Genomic DNA, 21,682 nt, shown 5'->3' on the forward strand with positions numbered 1-21,682 from the left:
ACAATCATCATAAATTTCAGTAATAGCTGTCTGCGCCCTGATAATTTCTTAAATTAAGATTATCCGAAGTAGATAATTTAGCATTCTAAGATTCCAGATCTTTAACAAATCTTGAAGCCTTATTTTTTTTCTGTTGTTTTCTGTTTGTTTGGTTGGGGTTTTATTTTTTTTAAGTTACTTAATATTTCAGGCATATTGTACAACAATTTATTTGCAATCCTCCAAGTCTGCTGTAAGTAGACAACTACACATGATGAAAATTCTTACTGGCTCTATCAGACTTCTTATGTCACACTGCAAGAAGCAGACCCTTCATTTTAAAAACATGCAAGAAGACAAAATTTGATACCCAAGAGAGCAATTTGATACCCTTCTCATGTCAAAAGTATACTGAGACACTAGATACAGTAACAAGTTCAATTAAAAAGACAAGAAGAAAAAAAAAGAGCAATGGACTGGTTCAAACGTGACATCCTTTCTCTTCATAACCTTTGTGCTTGAATTATTATATCATTACATATTTGATAACATTGCAATCCAGGCAGTAACTAGTGAAACAGGTCAAAACACCAGACAGAACTTTGCTGAGGTCAAAACAGCAGAGAGAACTTTGTTGTTATGAAACCTAAAAATTAGACACTTACATTTCTAACACAGTCTTTAGCTGTTCAAGTTTTGCTTTACTTTCTTCAATTTCAGAATCATTGTTTTGCCCAAGTTCTACAAGGAGCTGCCTTGCTATATCAAGCACTTCCTAAAGAACGGAAACATAGGATTTATTTAAATAAGTTTCTATTTACAAAATACTACATCAAGAAAATAAAGACCAACTTGCCTGTAATTGTTTTGGTTTTTTCAGTTTTAGTTTTCCAGACTTATATCCATCACATTTTTCAAAGAGATCAAAAAATCTTTAAAAAAAGAAAAGTCATTTAAAATTCAGTTAATAAATTAAAATAGTACTTGAACAAGTGCCTCTTAAAGTAGACTAAAATTAGCACCTTTATACTATATGAAAATCACGTTAAAACCTGCACTACAGAGGTTAAACTAGATTTTATTCAAATCCCATTTCCCCAGAAAGTTGAGAAATAAGAGCACTAAAAATGTTCTTTTACTAACTTGCTAAGTATTAAAAAAAAAAAAAAAAAGAATATTCTACATATTTTAATATGCAGCTAATGTGAATTCTTAACCTTCAAGAATGATCCTGAACAGAAGTAGGGACCAAAAAACAGAAAAGGAGCAGTCCTACACTTCTTCAGCATGTTTTGAATGCGAGAATCTAGTCACAAAATAATTAATTCTTTTTTACTGAAATTTCAACAAATTCCAGGTCAATTACATAAGTCATTTTATAAATGCTAACATAAACATGGTATCTACCAGAAATTCTGAGTCATCATACTTTGACAAAACTAAAGAACAAAAAGGTGTTACTGTAAGATGACACCTCACACAAGAATAGTTATGATAAAAAGTGAAACGCAGAAGTCACGGTCTAAAGGAGAACCAGAAATATTCTTTGCTGCATTATTTTGAATAAAGACATCTACAGATATAAACACATTTTCCTTAAGATCAAAGAGGACAGTTCACAAGCCATGTGTTGAAGGAAATCTGTACAAGTAATTTGACAGTTCTGTTAGGAAGAGAGGTGCATGCTTTTTAATTAACTACAATATCAGTTAGATTTAAAAGAAAACAAAGCAAAAAACAACGTGCAGTTATGCAATTCCTGCTCAACTCATTGCTTGCACAACCCCAAGAATCCTCTGCTTTTAAACATGGGCAATAATTTTTACCAAGATTCCACTGACCTCTGATGTTTTACCTCCATTTTCATTTTTTGCTTTGGTGTTCGGTCCCCGTGGCGTATTACAGCTATAACACATCTGAGCTCCATCCTGAAATTTCAAGAGAGTCATATTTCACAATTCTGCCTACAAAGGTTTTTTATTTAACATTAAACCAACCACAATCAAGACAACTGACAAAGTTGTAGACATCTGACATAACTACAGAAGTGATGGAAGGATATGTAAGAATATAAGGTTAACTGAAAATGATGTAAAGTGTAAAATATAAATACTGATTTTAACACTTAGGTAACTACAGAGTATCTATTTTAAGTAGTTTTTAAAACAGCAATTTTGAGGATCATTAAATGAGAGAGGATGTTTATTAGAAGCGCATATTAAGTTGGTGCTGGAACAGTGATTAGCAGTGGAAGCTATGCATAAAAGATGCTACACTTGAAAATCTGCTGTTCTATACTCAGCTTGACTAAGGGTGAGAAACTCTGACTGCTGGCATAGCAATTGTAATTCCTTCCTTGTTTTCAGCACACAAAACAAGCATTCATAGGCCAAAGTGGGCACACCTTGTAAAGAGAAAAAAAAATTCACACAAAAGTTACATCGGGAGTTTGCACAATCCAAGTGTAGCAACTGTTTTCTTACATTGTTCCAGAGGTGGTTGGCACAATAGGGATGTCTTCAGCTTCCAAAGGAATTGACCATGGTATCTGAAACTGGGGAGCAAGTTCTCTCATTATGATATTTCTAAAAAAAGGGGTTAAAAAGAAAAAAAAAATCAAGTAAGTTTAAAGCACAGCTTACAAAACACACACGAACTCCAAAACAAACCAGTTATATATATATATATATATATATATATATGTGCATTTTTATTAATGTAGTTTTAGAGTACTAGCAGCCATGAGCCTCTAGACACACTTTTTTTTTTTAATTGTATAATAAAAACCTACTTAAACAACAATTTAAAGCTACTACAGCTGCTACACAGATGTTAGACTACTGGCCCTGTATTTGAAATATAAGCTTTTCAACTCCAGTTCCTAAAGGAGCTGCTTGGGTATGAATTAGTCTTGTTCTCTTAAATATGCAGACAATTAACTCCACTGCCCAGCTAAAAGTCCCTGATAATCATCAAGCCATTCTCAAAGAGTAACTGGCACCTTTTACTGGTAACTTCTCAAAAGTCTCTGTGATAAAACTGGAAATGTAGGTACAGTCTCTGGTAATAACCACAAAATTACAACACACTCTCCACCTCAAGAAGGTTGGTACATCTTGCTAATGTTCTGTTTCACAAGTGTCTCATAAAAATACACTGAACTTCAGATTAATACCTACATAAGAAGCAGTAACATGGAAGAAAACAACTGTGCATCCTAAAGTAGAATAAGACAAAGTTTATTGCTAAAAAGTGTGAAAAAACCTGCTGTGGCTTAACACTGTAGTGTATTACCTTAGAGTATAAGTTGTGAGGAAAAAACAATGAGGTAACTTTTTTAAAAGAGAATTCAACAGCTACAACAATTTAAATAAAGAGAAATCAAAATGGGTCTGAGAATTGTAACTCTAACTCAAAAAGTGACTTAAAGCAACAGGACTACAGCTGTTATCTAGGATTTCAGCTTAGCTCTTCCTCAATAAGATTCCAGACCATTACATGATGCAGAAAGTCATGCTGTACCTCATCAGTGCAATCTTACTGTAAAGATCAGTTTAACTGGCCAAAATGGGATCAGCCTACTTTGAGGACAGCACTTGCTTTTTAGTATTTATTGACTTATGATTCTCTTTAATAACTGATTTACTTTATTGTTTAATGTAATTACTTATTTTATGCGATATTTAATTTTAAATAATTAATTTAGGAATAAGAAATCTGTAGTATATAAACTATACAACAGAGTGAAGAAGCAAATCTGAAATAAATCAGTAAACTCTTACCCCAATATCTTAGCACAATCATCATAGTACTTCATGGAGTTTTTCACAAAACTGAAGCCATTCACATCACAGACATAGGACTGTCCATTAGCACGCAGCAAATCAAAGCCACAAACTGTTTGCTGTTTTTAACAATAAGGGTTTAAGTAATTTATCACCTTCCTTAGAATTGTTTATTCTAAACAAACTTTATATTTTAACAGGGTATTCATCTGAAAACATGACAAAAATATGACACATTTTATACTTAGTACCTTTTGTCAGTTCCATGTTAGGTTCACTCATGTCATGCAAACATCTTCCCATTTTTAACTCTGTATCCCCAAATTGATTATACCCTTCTTGCATATCCCTAGCAGTATCAGTGTTGAATGTCAAGTTCACATATGCACAAACTTAACCTTCAAGATTTACAGTATAAGCAATGAGGGGCCTACAAATTCCCCTTTCTAACAGTGATTTTCCCCTACACATAGTTTATAAGGGTGGTTGGCAAGAAATCACAAAAACATTGGAAAAAACCCCATTTTAATCAAAAATTGACAGAATAGTTTTGACACTGACATACTACTGACATCATTAGTACAGGATACTAAAAGATATTTCAACAGATTACTCTTAAGACCTCAAAGTCCACTTTGCTGATAGAGATTCAAATCCTACAGGCTCCAGAATGCCATCACGGTTACATACAGGCAAGGAAATAGGCTGAAAGCCTTTTAATGGAACAGGTGAAAGGAAGGTAAAAGACCTAGGTTTTGAACAAAGGAATTTTAAAACCATACTTCAAATAAGGACCTAGTCATATCAATACCAAATTAACATTTAATTTGTACCCACTGTAAATACTGGGTAACAAAAGTTACAAAAACTTTACTGAAACTGTGTTTGGTAATGGTAAAACCATTACCAAAAGGTGTGAAAATATTATGCATAGAATAGATACACTGTGAGCTAGCAAAGCACAACAGCAACATGTGAATTCAGGAAACCAATGCAATATAAACAACTCATCCAGAACTTTTCAGTATACTGAGGGAAGAATTTTTCTAGATTAAAAAGAGATGTTTAACTTTTCACCTTCGTAGGCATTCTGCAGCCATTACCACTGCTGGCTCTGTGCTCTAAAACCCTACAGAAGTTTCATGTAACAACTAATTAACACTAAATGTTTGATCAGATAGGAAAGTAATCAGCTTACCTTAAAGGCAAGGCATACTTTCCAAGCAATTAACTTCTCTCTTGCATTCAGGATGACTGGATACCTCACTTCTTTTCCTTCACTATCTCGTTCTACCTTGCCATCCAGAGCTGGAGACTTCCGGGCCTCAGCATGAGCATAGTCTGGACCCACTGTATACACCTGAATTGAAAAACAGGAGCTCGTGATTCAGTGTGATTAAATTATGTTACACATACAAACACATTTTGCTAAATTTATCCCAAATGGGGTAACGACTTCAAAAGATACTAGCTGCTTTCATCATTGAAAAGGTCACACCAAAGTTTCCTCCTCAATGGCATTCTCTGCCTTCAGAGAACATCCATTTGACCGCCTACAATAACACAAGAACAGTCATTATAAAACTTGATGAATAAAAATTAATTTCTCAATTATGGTGGCACAGAGGTAAAGAATAACATTTTCCTCTCAAAAACATCTGCAGAATTTGGAGAACAGGTTAATTTGAGAATTACTTCAATTTACTTATGGAAATCTGGCTGCAGGAATAAGTGATCCTCCTCATTTTTACATTTTAGACAGGACTAAACAAAGAAAAGATCTGCCCAGTTTCAGCATGACAAGGTAGGAGCTTGAGAGAACAACTGTGTTATCTCCCCACTGCAGTTTTGATGCTCACTGAAAGGAGTGGGGTATATGCTAGAAGAGACTTATCAGCAGCTGGAAAAAGTGGGCTACAGTCTCTAATTAAAAACAAAACTCCAAGCACTGATAAAAAAGCATTCAGCTAAACCAGATGATTGCAAATACCAATTTACTGAATTTGGGCAAGAGGGTGAGTTAAGAGAAGCTGCCAAATTGTTAAGAAAATCTATTTTCTTGTTAAGAAAAGTTATTATTTTTTTTCTGTGTTAAAAACCCACAGCTGCTGCTTGATGACTACACTACAAGTAGTCAAAGAGATGCCATCCTTCATTTGCATCTCTTCATGTTGCAAGAAATGTTTTGGAAAGTTGGTAAACTCTTATACAAATGTCTGTAAACTCAAATTAACCTACTGCAAAGTGTTGCACAAAATAAGAATATACATTAGAATATAGTGACTTAAAGATCAGGATTTTTCTGAGAAGATGAAAAGAGCATTCACCAAGTGATACCAAGAAGTTGATTGCAATACATAAAAGGGCTCTTTTGCCTAGGACTGGATTAGACCTCACACTCTCTACACCCACACATTTTGTCTAAATCTCTTATGCATACTGTAAAGCATTTTTTTCACATGTTTTCAGATAGGCTTAAAATAGCCAGAATGAACACAAAGTAATCGTCATACACGGTTGGCTTAACACCTATTTTGTTATTGCTCTGTTTTAGCATTATTTTATGATACCTAATCTTTATATCTGTTAAGAAAAAAATGAACAAAAGAGTGAGAATTATTACAAATAAGGTTAATGAAGGCTATTTTCTTCAACTTAATAAAATTTTAGCAAGTAACCTTTGTTTATTAATTAGCATACTAATATAGTTGGTAAAATCTATTTTAATTACAGATTTCTTTGTAACCTTTACTGTTCAGACAATATATCTAGGGAGCCTCTGTTAGCATGGGAAAGTACATGCTGCTCTGCAACTAATACAATGTAAAAAAAAAAAAAAAAAGACAGTATGTTGGGTAATAAGCCTCCAGCTAATCTACATTACAAGTACTATGTTTAGCCAGAACTCAGCTCTGTGATTAGCTAGAATCAGAATTACGTTCTTTACTAATGGACTGTATTAAAACAATTAAAATTAATCCCTGACAGAAAGATACACTATTGTCTTTAAAATTGACAAGCTCTTTGATCACTCGATTGTTCTAAATATAAACAAGAACAAGCAGTTTTCATACCTTCACGTCAGTGCCATCTGTAGGCATGAATTCCTCATAAATATAGGAACCTGTTTTTCTCACACTGCTTTCAGGCGAATAAACACTGCTTCTGCTGCCAATCTGAAAGACATATTTTTCCATTAAAAATCTCATGGGCTACTGCTTGAGAAACTTCATAACTCCTTAATATAATGCAATTGTCCTGAGAAAACATCTTCTGTACCAAATGAAACAAGATTTTGATTGTTCTCAAAATTGTTTTTGTAAGAGTCTCAAAGTGCATTCACAGTGTATGCTTCTTTTATCTTGAAGAATCTGCAGTGGCTGACAATCTACTGCAAGAAACAAGGGTTTTCATTCAATCTGCATGTTCTCCTGATATTAATTCTCTGATCTGCCAGTATTCCTAAGCAAGCAGGACATGACAGAATTACTCTGCAATCTTGTCAGACATCTACAGCTTTTTGACAGCTTTAGTACCACACCCTCACCTTTCGAAAGAGTCTCTGGCTTCCACCCCCAGCAGATGTTGGATAATAAATGTAAACATTGTGGTCCTCAGCACTAACTGGCTTTTCTACAAAGGGCTTTTGGAAAATTTCTCCATTCACTTCCACGTGATCTTCTCCTTCAATCAAGTTGCATTCTGAAGAAACAGTGCAAAGAACTGAGATGTAATAGTGTGCTAATGGAACGAAATTTTTAAGAGATCTGAATTAATTTTGCAGGTTGAAATAAAAATATTGTATTACATTTTCATTTCTCTGATTTGTTACTGACTGCACAAAGACCTGATGATCATGTCTGCTGCACCAGGTCTAGATTATGTTATTTTAATACTATGTTCCTGAATCTCTGTTGATTCCTTCAGTGTCAGACAGGAAACAGACTTCTGCAGATGCCTAAGCTTGGATGGGTGGTATATTTTGGAAGTATTTTGGAGAATGGGAAGCACTGTTTGTCTTCTTCTTCAGTGCCTTTTTCTGAACTATCAGGGAGATAGCAGGTGGACAGTGCACATCCTGTGGTGTCAGATGCCCAGTACCTTCCATAGGCTGAGAACTGTCTCATACTATGTGATTCATGCACCCTGCACAGAAGATTCTCTGGTATCTGGGATCAGCAATCTCTTCAATCCTGGTTAATTGCATGCAGAAGCTTTTTATTTGACTTTAGTAGCACAAAAGTGTCCTATTCTCTGATTACACAGACATTTTAATGTGAAATTCTCTTGTCTTGACCTATCATTGCAATCTCTTACTGTTGATGTAAGTTTTCATTTTAGTAGAAAAAGTTAGTTTGTTTTCAGCTACACAAAAAATTAATTCCAGTTTATACTCAGAGTATATCACCTGCAGATATGTCTGGAATAGATTTCCCTTACATGGCTGCTTATACTTAAGAAGGGAAAGTATTCAATAACCTGACTTGTTTCTGCCTTCTAAGTAAAAATCACTAATTATTGTGGTAAATGTAACATCATGAATGCTGCTCTCTTTGCTCACGTTAGAATCTCAGTTTGAGTAAGGAGGCCCTTAATATTCTAGCTGTTTTATGATATCTATAAGATGTAGGATGTCAGAATCATACTTTTCAGATGCAAACCTGTACTGCCTTTGGCTGGCACGGAGTTAATTTTCTTCCCTGAAGCTGATATGGTGCTATGTTTTGAACTTGTGACCAAAACTAAAGTCTTGATGTTTTCATTAAGGCTAAGCAGTGCCTACACAGCCTCAACCCCGCTCCTTTTTCGTACTGCCCCCCACAACAGTACTTAAAATGCTGGAGGAGAAATTAAACTCTGCATAAATCAATTGTCTAGCCAATGAAATTTAGCTTTCCACTACTTATGTACTGTTCTCCAGTGGAAACAAAAAGATGTTCATAGTTTAGCCATTGTATTTTTTTACCTTGGGGATTGTTTGGATCACGGTTCAGAACTGCATAGCGAGGAAGTAAAATGCCTTCAGCTTTAAGAATACCATAGACTTCTCTTCTAAAGAAAAGAACAAATGTTGCAGAGTGAGCCAGCAAATCCTGTTAATATTTGCATTTTACAGTCCACAAGTAAAGGAGGAGAAAAATAAACACAATATTTTTTTAAATCACACAGGGTAAGATTACACATATAATACTCTACTTACTAATATAATGCTTTAAGGTCACCGACACAGCTGTACCTTTGCAGTGATCTCTTCAACATCAATAACAATGCGATTTGCAAAGCCAGTCCTTTCCTCTCCTCTCTGGCAGTGCAACAACAATTTGCATAGAGCAGTTCTCTTGTTAAAGGAGATTGTTAACATGAATGATTGAAAAAATTAATACAGAACAGCAAATGAAGGCATTCAAAACAGCAAGTCTGCTCACTGCTCAGGAGTCTCCAGTGTTTATGTATTCAGTTTGCTATTGTTTTATTAATATTTATTATGCATGACTGCAGCTCCAAAAGAAAATTCACTTTCAATAACCACAGGATCTTTGAGTACCAACAAGTTCTGTCAAGTATCCTCTTTTCAGAAAAAAATACCATTAGTAAGTCACATGAATTGTACAATTATAGGAGCTTGTACAGCTATGTACATACACAGCTATGCTATATATATTTTCAGAGTTTAAAACTTTTTATTTGTTAAGCTTTAGAAAAATGTATCACCAAATTTCTAACTTGGTAAATCTTCAGATGTATCAATATAAAAGCAGCAAAAAAACCCCACACGTGAAGACACATCCCAGGAAATCATGCACACATTAATGAAGCATAACATTCACTGTAATTTTATTTAGACTACTGTACAATTATAGAATCACAGGTTTGAATTGGAAGGGATGTCAAAAATCTAGTTCCAACCCTTTCTCCATGGGCAGGGAAAATACACTGGAACTGTTGCTATGCAATAACAACAAATCCTTCCAGTCTTTGAGAAAAATAGCTTGCTTTTACAGGCAATCGGTGTTACTTACCTGTCTTGTATGTGATACTGCATATTCAAGTCATTGATTATGAATGGATTCCTGAGTTTTGCATAGGCAACTGCTTTGTCCAGTGGAAATCCTAAAATGTTTATTAAAGCAAATAAATTAAAATCACAAAACAATACCAGTAAATAGTTTGGAACTTTAGTATTCAAGCTTTAAAATACAACTGGAGACTTAAGTGCAGGGATGCTCCCTCAAGTATAGACAAACACAATATCAGTTTAAGACAATCATGAAACTACAGCCTAATTTCTGTACAGTCTGCCAAAAGTAGTGTTCCTGTCTTCAGTTCCCTCCTCCTCCTCACTCCACATGCCCTCCACTTCCACAAGGCCAGAACTAAGGCTTTGTTTGAAAATATGATTTTTAATTTCAGCCTACCCCTCTTTGGTTCATTCCTTGGCCTTACAATAAAACTCAGATACTAGCAGAGATACAGAAATTCAGAGACTCAACACTTCCACTGAGAAAGCAGAATGCCTCCACAATCACCGGACCAAGTGTTAGGTCACCATTTCCACTGGCTCCACAAGTATTTGCCAATGGAACAGCTATTTCAATACCATGTCAGATAGGACTTTCTCAAGCAATGGAAACAGTATCATTTCAAAAGCTTGTATTTTAAAAGTCAGTTGTATTATAGTAACAAGACAAATTAATCACTTGCTAGGAAAATACAATAAAACTACATGATAAAAAAACATAAAAGCACCCTCAAATAGCTTAAATAGTTTAAATGTTAAAAATATTTATGGTATCATTAGAAGATTTACCTTTAGAGTGAAAAGAAATGAGACAGTCACACAAAGGCCAGTTTTCTACCGGCTCGTTCAAGATAACATCCTCTTCAAATATCACCACAGTTATATACTTAAACATGGAGAGGCGCTCAAGAATTTCTTTCATTGGTTTGGACTTTGATTTCTTAGCCATTGAACAAATCCCAACCGCAATTTGTCTTTCTGGTGGCTGAAAAGGAGGCGGGGGGGAAGGTAAAATAATTATGTTTTCTTAGAACACAACAGGGTTTTAGCAGCACAATGCCAGAGTAGACATTTTCCATTAAAATTCACCTAATACTAACCTTTAGTTTAGTATTTAATCAGCTAAATTGCTAGCAGACAACAAAACGCAGCATGACAGCATATCATAATGCATCCTTATGAAAAGTGCCTCGAACAGGAAACTGTTTATTAGCTATATGCTACTTTTTGAGTATTATATCAGGAAAAAACAGACAAAGATCAAAATCTAAGTCAGAAATGTCAAATTGGAACATCATCATACTTACAGATTACTCTAAAATTAACTAGCAATTAATTTTTTAACTATGTAATTTTTCTATGTCTACTTAATAGTCACAAGGCTTCTCATCACCTAATATTACAAGTCAATTATGAACAGGAAAACTAGTGAACCAGAAAATGCTATTCTAGACTTCTGAACTCTTTAGTGCATAAACAGTTTCACCCTTCTTTAGTATTCTCTATATTTACCTTCATGTTAAACCTTCAATAATTTCATTCCCCCAGGGGTATTTCTAAAGGCAACAGCCAAACTATCCCCGTTTAAAGCAAGCAAACAAAAAAACCACAGAACAATCCTTTAATTCAACTTACTGCTTTTTTGAAACACAGCCAACTACCTTCCCTTGCTAAAACAAACTTGCTGAATTGAGCTGTCTGAGCTGCTAATTTTGCACTACTACTTTGCATTTCCCAGAAGAGGTTTAGCAATATTGTCTTGAATTTAAATTTTTCAGGCACATTTATAATCAGTAAAAATTTAATCTGACTAGTCCCTAAAGTGAAATGACTAAAAGAAAAAGTGAAACACAGTTAAAAAAATGCCATGACAACTCATGCATAATAAAATTAAGAGTTTGTCTTAAAGAAACCAAAAATTGGTAAGTACAGTGCTAAAATGCAATTCAGAACACTCTATGAGGACAATAAACTAAGGTATAGCTTCAGATTAACGTAGCATGCACTTCCTATACACCAAGACAGGGAAGAACAAACTAAAACATGAAAAGTAATTGTGAAGCAGTTGACAACACACAAAAGAAAAATTCTCAATAATTTTTTGCTATCAACTATCCAAATAAATAAAATGAAGGCTTATGCCATCAAGTTTGTTCCCAGAATCCAAATTAAGTCTGCAAAGCAGGCACAGCAACCTCAGTTGCCATGAAACTCTGTATTAAAATCAAGCACATGTACTTTAAAGTTCAAAGTATACTTAATTTTCAAGTGATCTGTATTTCCAAACATTACTGACAGATTATTATCTGAATATGAACAATTTCTCCATTTACACCAACATTTCAGTATTAAACTTATGTGAGCTTTTGCCATTTCAATGAAAAATAATGCTAGAGAACACACAGAACAGTACACAGGTGCCTCTAAAGTACATACAGAGTCATACTCTTCCTCCTCGTCTTCCCCATGGTCATAGAAGTGTTCATAATCTGTCGATCTGGCTGAATCCAATAATCCTTCTCCATCTTCTCCACCTACGAAGAATCTAGGGGGATCATTCTCCGTTGCATTAACTGACATGGTTACAAGATCTACAGAGATCTACATGGAAACTGCAGCCTCTCTGGTAGCCGAGATACTGGGCATGTTTCCCGCTGACCTGGGAACAATAATGTCCCTGCTTCTCGATGCTGCTTGTGCGTTGTGATCACGTTGTCTACCAGGCACTGTTTAACTGGTATCATCTGCTCATTATTGGTTTGAGTTGCTGCTTCCCTGAGATGATACAACTTTTTAACCTGCAAGAAACATACAAACAAACAAAAGAAAAGGCACACTTGATAAACAGACATAAAATAAACCCTTTTCATTTAGAAAAAGTGTTTGGACATTTGCATACCTATGAACAAAGCATAAGAAATACAACCGTGCAGACTACACACAGTCTACACTTTTACAGGTGTGTTTAGAGCAGGGGAATAATTTCAAAATTGGTATCAAACTACTGATGCAGAAATTTTAAAAATAGACAATATAACAGAAGTAAAAACTGGCAAATGGATTTTTTTTCTTAAGAGGGGTAAGCTGCAGGGTATATATTTTATGTGAAAAATAAACAAACAAAAATATTTTCCAATATTTAACTCACTATCCCTGTTTCTGTTTTTTCCACATAAATTTTGTGAACAAATGGCAAACACACAAAAGTGCTAACAAAAACTATAAAGTCACAATTAGGACTATTCCTAAATAGAAATCTAATCTTTCAAAGCCTGAGTGAATCTTCTCTGTGAAAGCAGAATGTATGTGACAGCTTGATGTTTTTTTTATTTTCAACAAAGCCCTGTCTTGTTTTCACAGTGAAAAATTAATAATTACAGAGATGTACACTCACACTGTCTTCTGCCAAAAGTACTTCTAACCACTAATGTATCAGTGAAGTGGACACATATTGTACCCTTTTAACCCGTCATGTGAAAATAAAATATTGGCAAAATAACTTGTACACAAAACCAGAGACCCAGAGCTCAGGCATCCGTTGTTTTAAGTAGGTATCTGCTGCTTTAAGTTGTACATGGCTTTATAACATTAATTAAAATGCATCACTATTACTTAGAGAATTAACAAGCAGTTACTTGTTTCGAAGCTCATCTCATCCAACGGGTTTAGGTTAAGTTGTTTATTAGTCAAATCATTACACAAGTGCCATTCAACAATGATGTCTCAGCAGAACTGAATTTGTCTTTAAATACCAGTCAAAATTACTTCGGCTGTCCTATGAACTAAGTGAAGCAACAGTAAATTCCCAACGGGGATCAACCACTCAGCTTCCTGGGAAAGGGGATGGTAAACAAAGCAAAAATTGCCCAGAAAGAATCTGTCCTAATTCAGAGGTTAAGTGTGGGTCAACAATACAGATGTTCAAGATTCAAAGCTGAAACTGAGGTCTGAACATCACGATCCTGGACTGACGACAGAGCATTAAAAAGATTTATTTCTTAATACTTTTTGCTATGTATCTGCTCTCCTTCAATTCTGCTAACAAAAAATTACTTTCCCTTAGAATGTGAAACTGCAGCTGTTTGCCCTTTGAGCAAAAAGAACAAAATGAAATTTCAAACACCTAATTCATCTGGCTCCTGTGAGAGTTAGGAATTGGGTGTTAAGGTAAATCAATCCTGTTTATGATAAGGTGACAAAAGTGAGCTTTCCGAATCCTGTTTCTAGCAAGCTTCAAAAAGGCAGAAGTTATTGCCAACATGTACTGGCAACCATAGAATTTTGTAAAGGTGTTAAAACCAAGACACCCCCCCCCCCAAAAAACTCTGGTAAAGCCTGAAAAATAAGTTTAATAATTCCTCTTGTATCAGCTTCCTCCCATGACCCAAATTCTGTACACTGGAAACAATTTTCTTAATAGTTTTTTAAAACGTGAAGTTTTGCCATAAAGAAGGAAGAACAATGACCTGATGCAGATAAGCAGGAGGTCTTAAAACAGCTTTTAAAGCTTTCTTTCCCCTACCTCTTCCTATAGTGCACTTTGTGAGGGCAGTAGAACTTGTGACGTTTGTGTGCAATTAATAATTAGTTATTTCATGGGGATCTCTGGTACTATCCAAGTCTGTCTGACCCAAAAGGATTACTTCTCAAAGCAAGTGGAAACCATACAAATAGATTGAAGGGAAAGCGCAATATATTTGTCTAGAAATGACACAAAGCTATAACTTGACAAGCTTAATTCCTTAACAAACCTGTCTGAAACTCAGTGTCCTGCTACCTTCCTCATTCATCAATCTGGAGACTGTTGGTGTTACTGGTGGCAAGTGCACTTGTGTCAAGAGAAGCTTCACTCGTGGAAAAGAGACTTTGAACAGCCACAAAACGTGTCCATTCCAAGCAAACTATTTTCCTCAAGATTAACATTGTTCACTCGTCTGAAGGCGGATGAATAACTAGATTGCCACTCCATGCTACTGTCACTAGGCCCCAGGTATTCATACAGTTTATGAAAATAACACCAAAGACAAAGGATCCAGAAAAGATACTGACAATTTTCAGTCTTGTAAGCTACTACCTGAATTCACTGAATTGCATATAAACTGGCATTCTGACTGCTGATGGTGTCCAGCTTATCTGCCCAACAGCAGAAGCTGTAAACTACTGTCATTAGCATAAATTTGTGTCAGGATATATTTAAGAAATTAGTCATTTTTTTAGAATTAATGCTTTCAGAGATAGGAATCAAAATTCTCTGCAAATGCTACAGTAAAAATGAGATATCCCCTTCTTTCTTGTGGTTTGTGAAATACAAAGAAACCAAGAAAAGAGACAAGTAAAAAGAAATATTAGAGAAAGAAAGTGACTGCAACTACAATGAACAACTTTCACAAGTCTTCTAAAAAACATCTACAGTTATCTGACATAAAAAAAGCAGTAAGACTGCACTTGAATAAACACATGGGCTTCAACTTGTACAGCAAGGAGAAATAATAAATGGCAGAGCAAGAAGATGGAGCTGCTTCCTGCTTCAAAGGTACTGCCAGTGCTGATAGGGGAAGCTTCTACTACATGATGTCCTATGTAGAATTTCATCTTCCTGCCCCTGGAGCAGGGAAGAGTCTTCCCAGCACCATTTTTCTGTTTTAAGAAGTGAGCAGCAGTGCAATACAGGGGCAGAGACACTTTGCATTAGATCTTCTCATAGCTGGTGCATGAGCACAAGCCTCAGACAGTCAAGGTCAGAAGATAACGTGTTTGTCTCAACCATGAAAGACTGCAACGTAAGCAAGATAAAACCCACGGCTTTGTGCTGGAATTTACATTGACCCACTTCCAAAGAGATAGCAGCAAGAACATCCAGGCAGCAATCTCCTACCGTGCAATGACCTCTTCAGGCAAAATTAACTAGACTATGTTCTCTTCAAACTTTACATGGGGTTTCTGTTTTACAGCTCACAGATTTAGAAGTCTTCAATGATTTTGAGAAATGCAGTGTTGCACCTTAAAAGGATTTTCAATGAAATGCATGGTGTGTTCACAACATGAACTTATAAGAACTCCAATGTTCACTTCAGTGCTGCACTACAGACTTTACTTCTAACAGAACATTTCTCCATTTCCACAAGAATATTCTAAACGAATTCTACAAGTATATTCTGAGAGAATAAGCCAAAACACAGACCTTGGTAAGTGTTAACAGATATACCCACAGTTTTTCTGTCCCCATTCCACATCTTTCAGCAGCTCAGGAATCCAGCCCTTATGTTTCCCATGCTTACTTAGACCATAAAGATTAGCATTCCAGTAACTGTCAGCAACAAATCAGCTCAACACAGCAGCAATGGTCTGAACAGTCCTGAAAAAGGGGCTCAAAGTTTTAACAGCCATGTTTTGAATACTAATAAAAATACACACAACTCCTGTACAAACAGAAGCATTTCACCAGATTTTCCTCTGTGTCTTTACAGTTATCAGAAGAACAAACATAACATTGCCCCTACTGCACACTAATGAAAACGAAAGGGAACAAAACTGGAGTAAAAATGCTTCTCATCTGCTATTGCAAGAAAAAAAAAATCCAGCACATCAAGCATTAAATAGGTATAAAACACAGCCAAACATTCAGGAAAACAACTTTTCAAAATGCCATTATATCATAACAACTACAAAACACTTAGCGAGATTTACATTGTGGAATTTAACAAACAGGTAACGGTACAGGAATCATAAGTGTTGCTCATCTGTTACATGATTCTACACATATATATACATAACAGTAACAAAACAGACCACTCCCCTGCACTCTACCCCTATATTGCTCCTTTTAAAGTTCCAATTTTTACCTCTGTAGGCACATTCCAACTGCATCCCTTACCAGCTTCCTCCAATTTAAATTAGGAAGTTAAACCCCAAATAATGTTAATAGCAATTTTTCAGGTAGTCTCAAGTGAGTTGAAAAAAAGTTTTCAACATTTTCCTGCTAGAACCACTATAGCCTAACATTTTCATTAACAGTACATTTAACAGCAAAAATGTTTGCCTCACTCCTGTTGAGGCATTTCACTCATTTTGAAATTCTAATTCTGCACCATGATTTATGGTGTAACAAACCACCAAAGACAGACAGTTTGCTGGGTTGCTGGTGAAGCAGAAAGTATGGTGACAGGGCAAGGGGGAAGCAAGGGGAGACAGTGAGAAGAAAGAACCAGTGGAGTCTGAGAGCTGACAGCACCAAATGCAATCCAAAGTGCTCTCCATGGATATGTAACACCTTTCTACAGATGATTCAAGGAAACTTGATAATACTTCAAACTTAAACGTGAGATTTTAGAACCAGTAACAAGAGCCCACACTCAAGAATAGCATTTCTTCAGGTCTGACAGATGACCAAGAAGAGACAGGAGTGCAAAAAGGCAGAAAAAGAGGGAAAGAATGCTAAGACACAGAAGCTGCTGAAGAGAGCGCTGTGAGAAAACCATACTTGACCTGTTTATTGCTGTACCTTACACTGCAAAAGATACATATTCTCTCTAATTTAAAATGTCGGCTGTGTCATACAGTCAATTATAAAAAAAATTAACATTTACACATGGATGATGTTCTGTTCTACCACACATCCTGTGAGATGCTGAGTGGCAGCTGTCAGCCCCTTACTTAGACAGACTAAATTTAAACAAATTTGTTGAGCAGCTCTATCCCAAAGAATGTTACAGTTACAGCCCGATAATACTTTTGCACAGTAACAAAAAACCCCCAAACCAACCCAAACCTCAACAAAAAACCCACAAACAAACAAATCAAACAGTAATCACAGAAGACACAAAGGGATATAAAGGTTTCCAATAATTACTGGAATTTATAAGGTCCAGCTATGCAACAACAAACTGAGAAAAGTCTTCTGCTCTCTTCACTAAATACAAACTTCAACAGCCTTATGAAGTTTATCACCACCTTCTGTAACTCAGCTCTGCTCAATAAAATCAAACAAGTAACTGCGCTGATGTACAACAGAAGCGGCAAGAAACAGGTTAAAAACAATTAACAAAGGAAAAAGATACATTACAAAGACCAGATCATACAGCATTACAAAAACTGCTACAATCCCGCATCAAACAAACATCAAGCTCTAGATTTCACAAAACACTAACATCATGAAGAACCTTCCAGAAGAGAAGATTTGTTGCTTTCAGCCAGGCACTGGTTTCTCTCTACAAGCCAAGCACAGCCCTCAGACTGAGCGATGAAGAGCCATAATCTATGCAAATAACAACTGTGAACATATCAAGTTCCTTCTGTCTTCAGGAACACCGCAAATATTTTTTATAATGCATTACTATATAGTAGTTTATGTACTCCACCGAAAAAATTACAGCAGTTTCCATTCTAAAAGAGACTACCCACCTTTCCATTCCAGTTTACTGAGACCTGAAGAAACATTCCTAGGAATGAAGAAGAGCCACGAGCCTTCCTTGCCAGGTAAGTGCCTGCATGGAGTTAACTAGCAGAATTTTGGTAGTGGGTGAGCTGCAGGGGGAGGCTTCTGTGAGAAGACATGAGAAGCTGACCCTATGTTGGATAGAGCCAGTTTCACCCAGCCCCAAGATGGATCTGCTGCTGCCCAAAACTGAGCCCATCAGCCACCACTGGTGGTGCCTCTGCTATAACATATTTAAGAAAGGGTAAAAAACACTGCACAGCAGCTGAGAGGGGTGAGAACAACTGAGAGAAACAACTCTGCAGACGTCAAAGTCCTTAAGGAAGGAGGGGGAGGAGATGCACTAGGCATACAGATTCTCCTGCAGCCCATGGAGAAGAATCACTGGAAAGCAGGTGGTGCCCCTGCAGCCCATAGAGGTCCACAGTGGAACAGATATCCACCTGCAGCCCACAGGGAACCCCATGCTGGAGCAGTGGGATGTGCCCTAAAGGAAGATGTAGCCCACAGAGAGCCTATGCTGGAGGTCGTAGCAGCCCATGGCCAGAACACATGGACAAGTACACTGTTCCAAGCTGGAGCCCTGTTTTATACAGGAGATCATATTCAGTATTCAAGTGGTTCTTTATGAACAAATAAATTTGTATATTAGAAAAGTTATGTAAAAAATGTGTCACTGTATAGTTAAGAATCATAACATGGTTTGGGTTGGAGGGTACCTTAAAGACCATCTAATTCTAACCTCTGTGCTGCAGGCAGGGAACCTTCCACTAGACCAGGCTGCTCAGGGGTCCCATCCAGCCTGCCCTTGAACACTTCCAGGGATGGGTCATTCACAGCTTCTCTGGGCAACCTGAGCCAGTGCCTCACCATTCTCTCAGTAAAGAACTTCTTCCTAATATCTAATCTGAATCTTTCCTCCTTCAGTTTAAAGTCACTCCCTCCTCCTTGTCCTATCACTACAGGCCTTTGTAAAAAGTCCCTCTCCAGCCTTCTTGTAGTCTCCCTTTAGGTACTGGAAGGTACCCCAAGGTCTTCCCAAAGCCTTCTCTTCTCTGGGCTCAAAAGCCCCACTCCCACAGCCTGTCTTCACAGCAGAGGTGTTCCAGCCTCTGACCATCTTCATAGCCTCTGTACCTGCTCCAACAGATCCAAGTGCTTCTTATGTTGGGGACCCCAGGGCTGGATGCAGCACTGCAGGTGAGGTCTCACCAGAGCAGAGTAGAGGGCAAGAATCCCCTCTCTTTTCCTGCTGCCCACACTGCTTTGGATGCAGCCCAGGACACAGCTGCCTTTCTGGACTGCCCGTGCACGTTCCTGGGTCACGCTGAGCTTCTTGTAAACCAACACTCCCAAATCCTTCTCTTCAGGGCTTCTCTCAATGCATTCTCTGCCCAGCCTGTATTTGTGCTTGGGATTGCCCCAACTCAGGTGTAGGACCTTGCCCCTGTTGAACTTCATGAAATTCACACAGGCCCACTTCTCAACCCTGTCCAGATCCTTCTGGATGACATCCCTTCCCTCCATCCTGTCAAATGCACCACAAAGCTCGGAGTCATTAGGAAACCTGCTGAGGGTGCCCTCGGCCCCACTGTCCATGTCACCAACATAGATGTTAAACAGTGACAGTCCCAGTAGCAACCCCTGAGGAATGCTGCTCTTCTTGGTCTCCACTTGGTCAAGCTGTTGACTCAACACTTGGAGTGCGACCATCCAGCCAATTCCTTACCCACTGAGTGGCTCATCTATCCAATTCACACCTCTCTGGTTTAGAGACAAGGATGTTGCAAGGACAGTATCAGATGCTTTCCACCAGTCCAGGTAAATGATGTCAACCCACCAGAGCACTCAAAATGTGTTTTCTGGGCAAAAAAAACCTCCTGCACTGTTCCTCACACTCCATCTTCAGCAGTAACATAAACATGCAGGTGCTTTTACACACAGTCTTTTCAGCTTGGTGGTGAGGACATGCTTCTGATAAACAGAAAACAGGCACTTGAAATCACTGAGACAGGACGGAACAGAAACAGTATTTGTCCTGTTCCAGTCAACTGTTCTAACCACTAGGTTATCAATCCAATTTCATTTTCCCAATGCACCATTTATTGGCTTTTCCTACTGGAAACAACTCTGGTCAGTGTTATTTGGAGGTGCACTCAACATTCCTTTAAATTCTATGCAGGTAGGCTAACTGACCAGCTGCAGTTGCCTAAATCTTTCCTGGAGACCTGATTATTTTCCAAGAACTTTGCCACCTAAATGTTTGTGCCTTAAGTAAGACTTCAGTCTGACCCTCCATATTACAGTAGCTCAGGGGACAGAGCTCCTGAGAAGAGTTGCACCTTGCCATGTGATAAAAGTCCATCTGGTAAATATCACTCTATTACCTACAAGACAGAAAGGCAGTATTTTTACTTTTTTAAACTGGCAAACTACTACCAGTTGACATCTGGCACGTGTTACAAGTGTCTCCTGCACAATCAGAGAACAGATAACCTTCACATTCATTAACCTCCAAGTTCCTTTCTAAATCAAACCCTGTCAAACACATCACACAAAGGCATTTATATTTCTGGAAGGTTTGAATGTTTCAGGAAAGGCTGGCCTCCAAGTTTCTAGAGATCCCACTCAAAGATGTCAAAACAGCTTCTCCAGATTCGCACAAAGAACTTTATTTCAACTCTGTAGAGATGAAAGAGTTTTGGCCAAAAAAAAATCTATACCACAGTTCACTGGGTTCAGCCTCTGGAGCTCTGATTTGTTCTATCCACAGCTGCCAGAAGGAAGAAACTTTCTCCACAGAATGAACCAGACAGACAAGACAAGCCAACCAGTATAAAAATCCATATTTCTCATATACTGAACCGTAAAAAGCATATTATATCACCGTATGCCACAAAAAAAGTTTTACATAGCAAGAAGAGCTTTGTTACTGGTTGAATCAAAACTTGTTTATTGAGACAAAGACGGATTCAATAGAATTTTGATACTGCGGGGGGGGGCAGTTTGGCGTGTTACTCGAGTAGAAAGATGACGCAGAAGGGAAGCAGAAGGGATGCAGAAGAGGTGGAAACAGAGAAGTTTAAATAGATAAGGGGACACAATGCTTAGAAAGACACAACACAATGCAGAAACACTGTGACAAACGACTGTGAGAGGACCTGAGATAGAAATGGTACGGATGAGAAAGGAAACCACTTACTTGAAGTGGTTGTGACACTGATCTCCCCCAGTCTTACTGCCTGAGTGAGGAGAGTCACTAACTAGAGTCAACTATTACAACTGCCAACCCCCCAGCACTTTCAAATCTTATGATACCTAGTAGAGTTCCCAGGTTCAGGAAAAAAACCACCAGAGGCACAAAGAGAAACGTTAACACGGGGCCACTCACCCCCTCATTTCTCCCACCTCTGCTTCCAACAGGTTATTTTATAGTTCCAACATGTAATCGATTCTAGTTAAAAC

General features: G+C 37.3%; 1 protein-coding gene across 12 annotated transcripts in view; it reads right to left on the bottom strand.

Moving 5' to 3' along the window:
• The window catches only part of PPIP5K2 (diphosphoinositol pentakisphosphate kinase 2), a 47,589-nt gene that overhangs the window by 25,072 nt on the left and 835 nt on the right, over positions 1-21,682 (bottom strand). For all 12 annotated transcript variants that reach the window (XM_039383702.1, XM_039383700.1, XM_039383701.1 and 9 more), the window contains exons 2-13: positions 12,220-12,581; positions 10,573-10,768; positions 9,785-9,875; positions 8,731-8,816; positions 7,312-7,466; positions 6,839-6,940; positions 4,963-5,124; positions 3,762-3,883; positions 2,463-2,564; positions 1,821-1,907; positions 836-911; positions 645-754 (exon numbers count right to left, since the gene is read on the bottom strand). In XM_039383702.1, coding sequence (XP_039239636.1) covers positions 645-754; positions 836-911; positions 1,821-1,907; positions 2,463-2,564; positions 3,762-3,883; positions 4,963-5,124; positions 6,839-6,940; positions 7,312-7,466; positions 8,731-8,816; positions 9,785-9,875; positions 10,573-10,768; positions 12,220-12,363 — 1,433 coding nt within the window. In that variant the 5' untranslated portion in view covers positions 12,364-12,581. The remainder of the gene's footprint in view (positions 1-644; positions 755-835; positions 912-1,820; positions 1,908-2,462; positions 2,565-3,761; positions 3,884-4,962; positions 5,125-6,838; positions 6,941-7,311; positions 7,467-8,730; positions 8,817-9,784; positions 9,876-10,572; positions 10,769-12,219; positions 12,582-21,682) is intronic.

The sequence above is a fragment of the Pipra filicauda genome, unplaced genomic scaffold (assembly GCF_003945595.2).
Source record: "Pipra filicauda isolate LSUMZ 115617 unplaced genomic scaffold, ASM394559v2 scaffold31_size4109673_pilon, whole genome shotgun sequence".
Classification (NCBI taxonomy): domain Eukaryota; kingdom Metazoa; phylum Chordata; class Aves; order Passeriformes; family Pipridae; genus Pipra; species Pipra filicauda.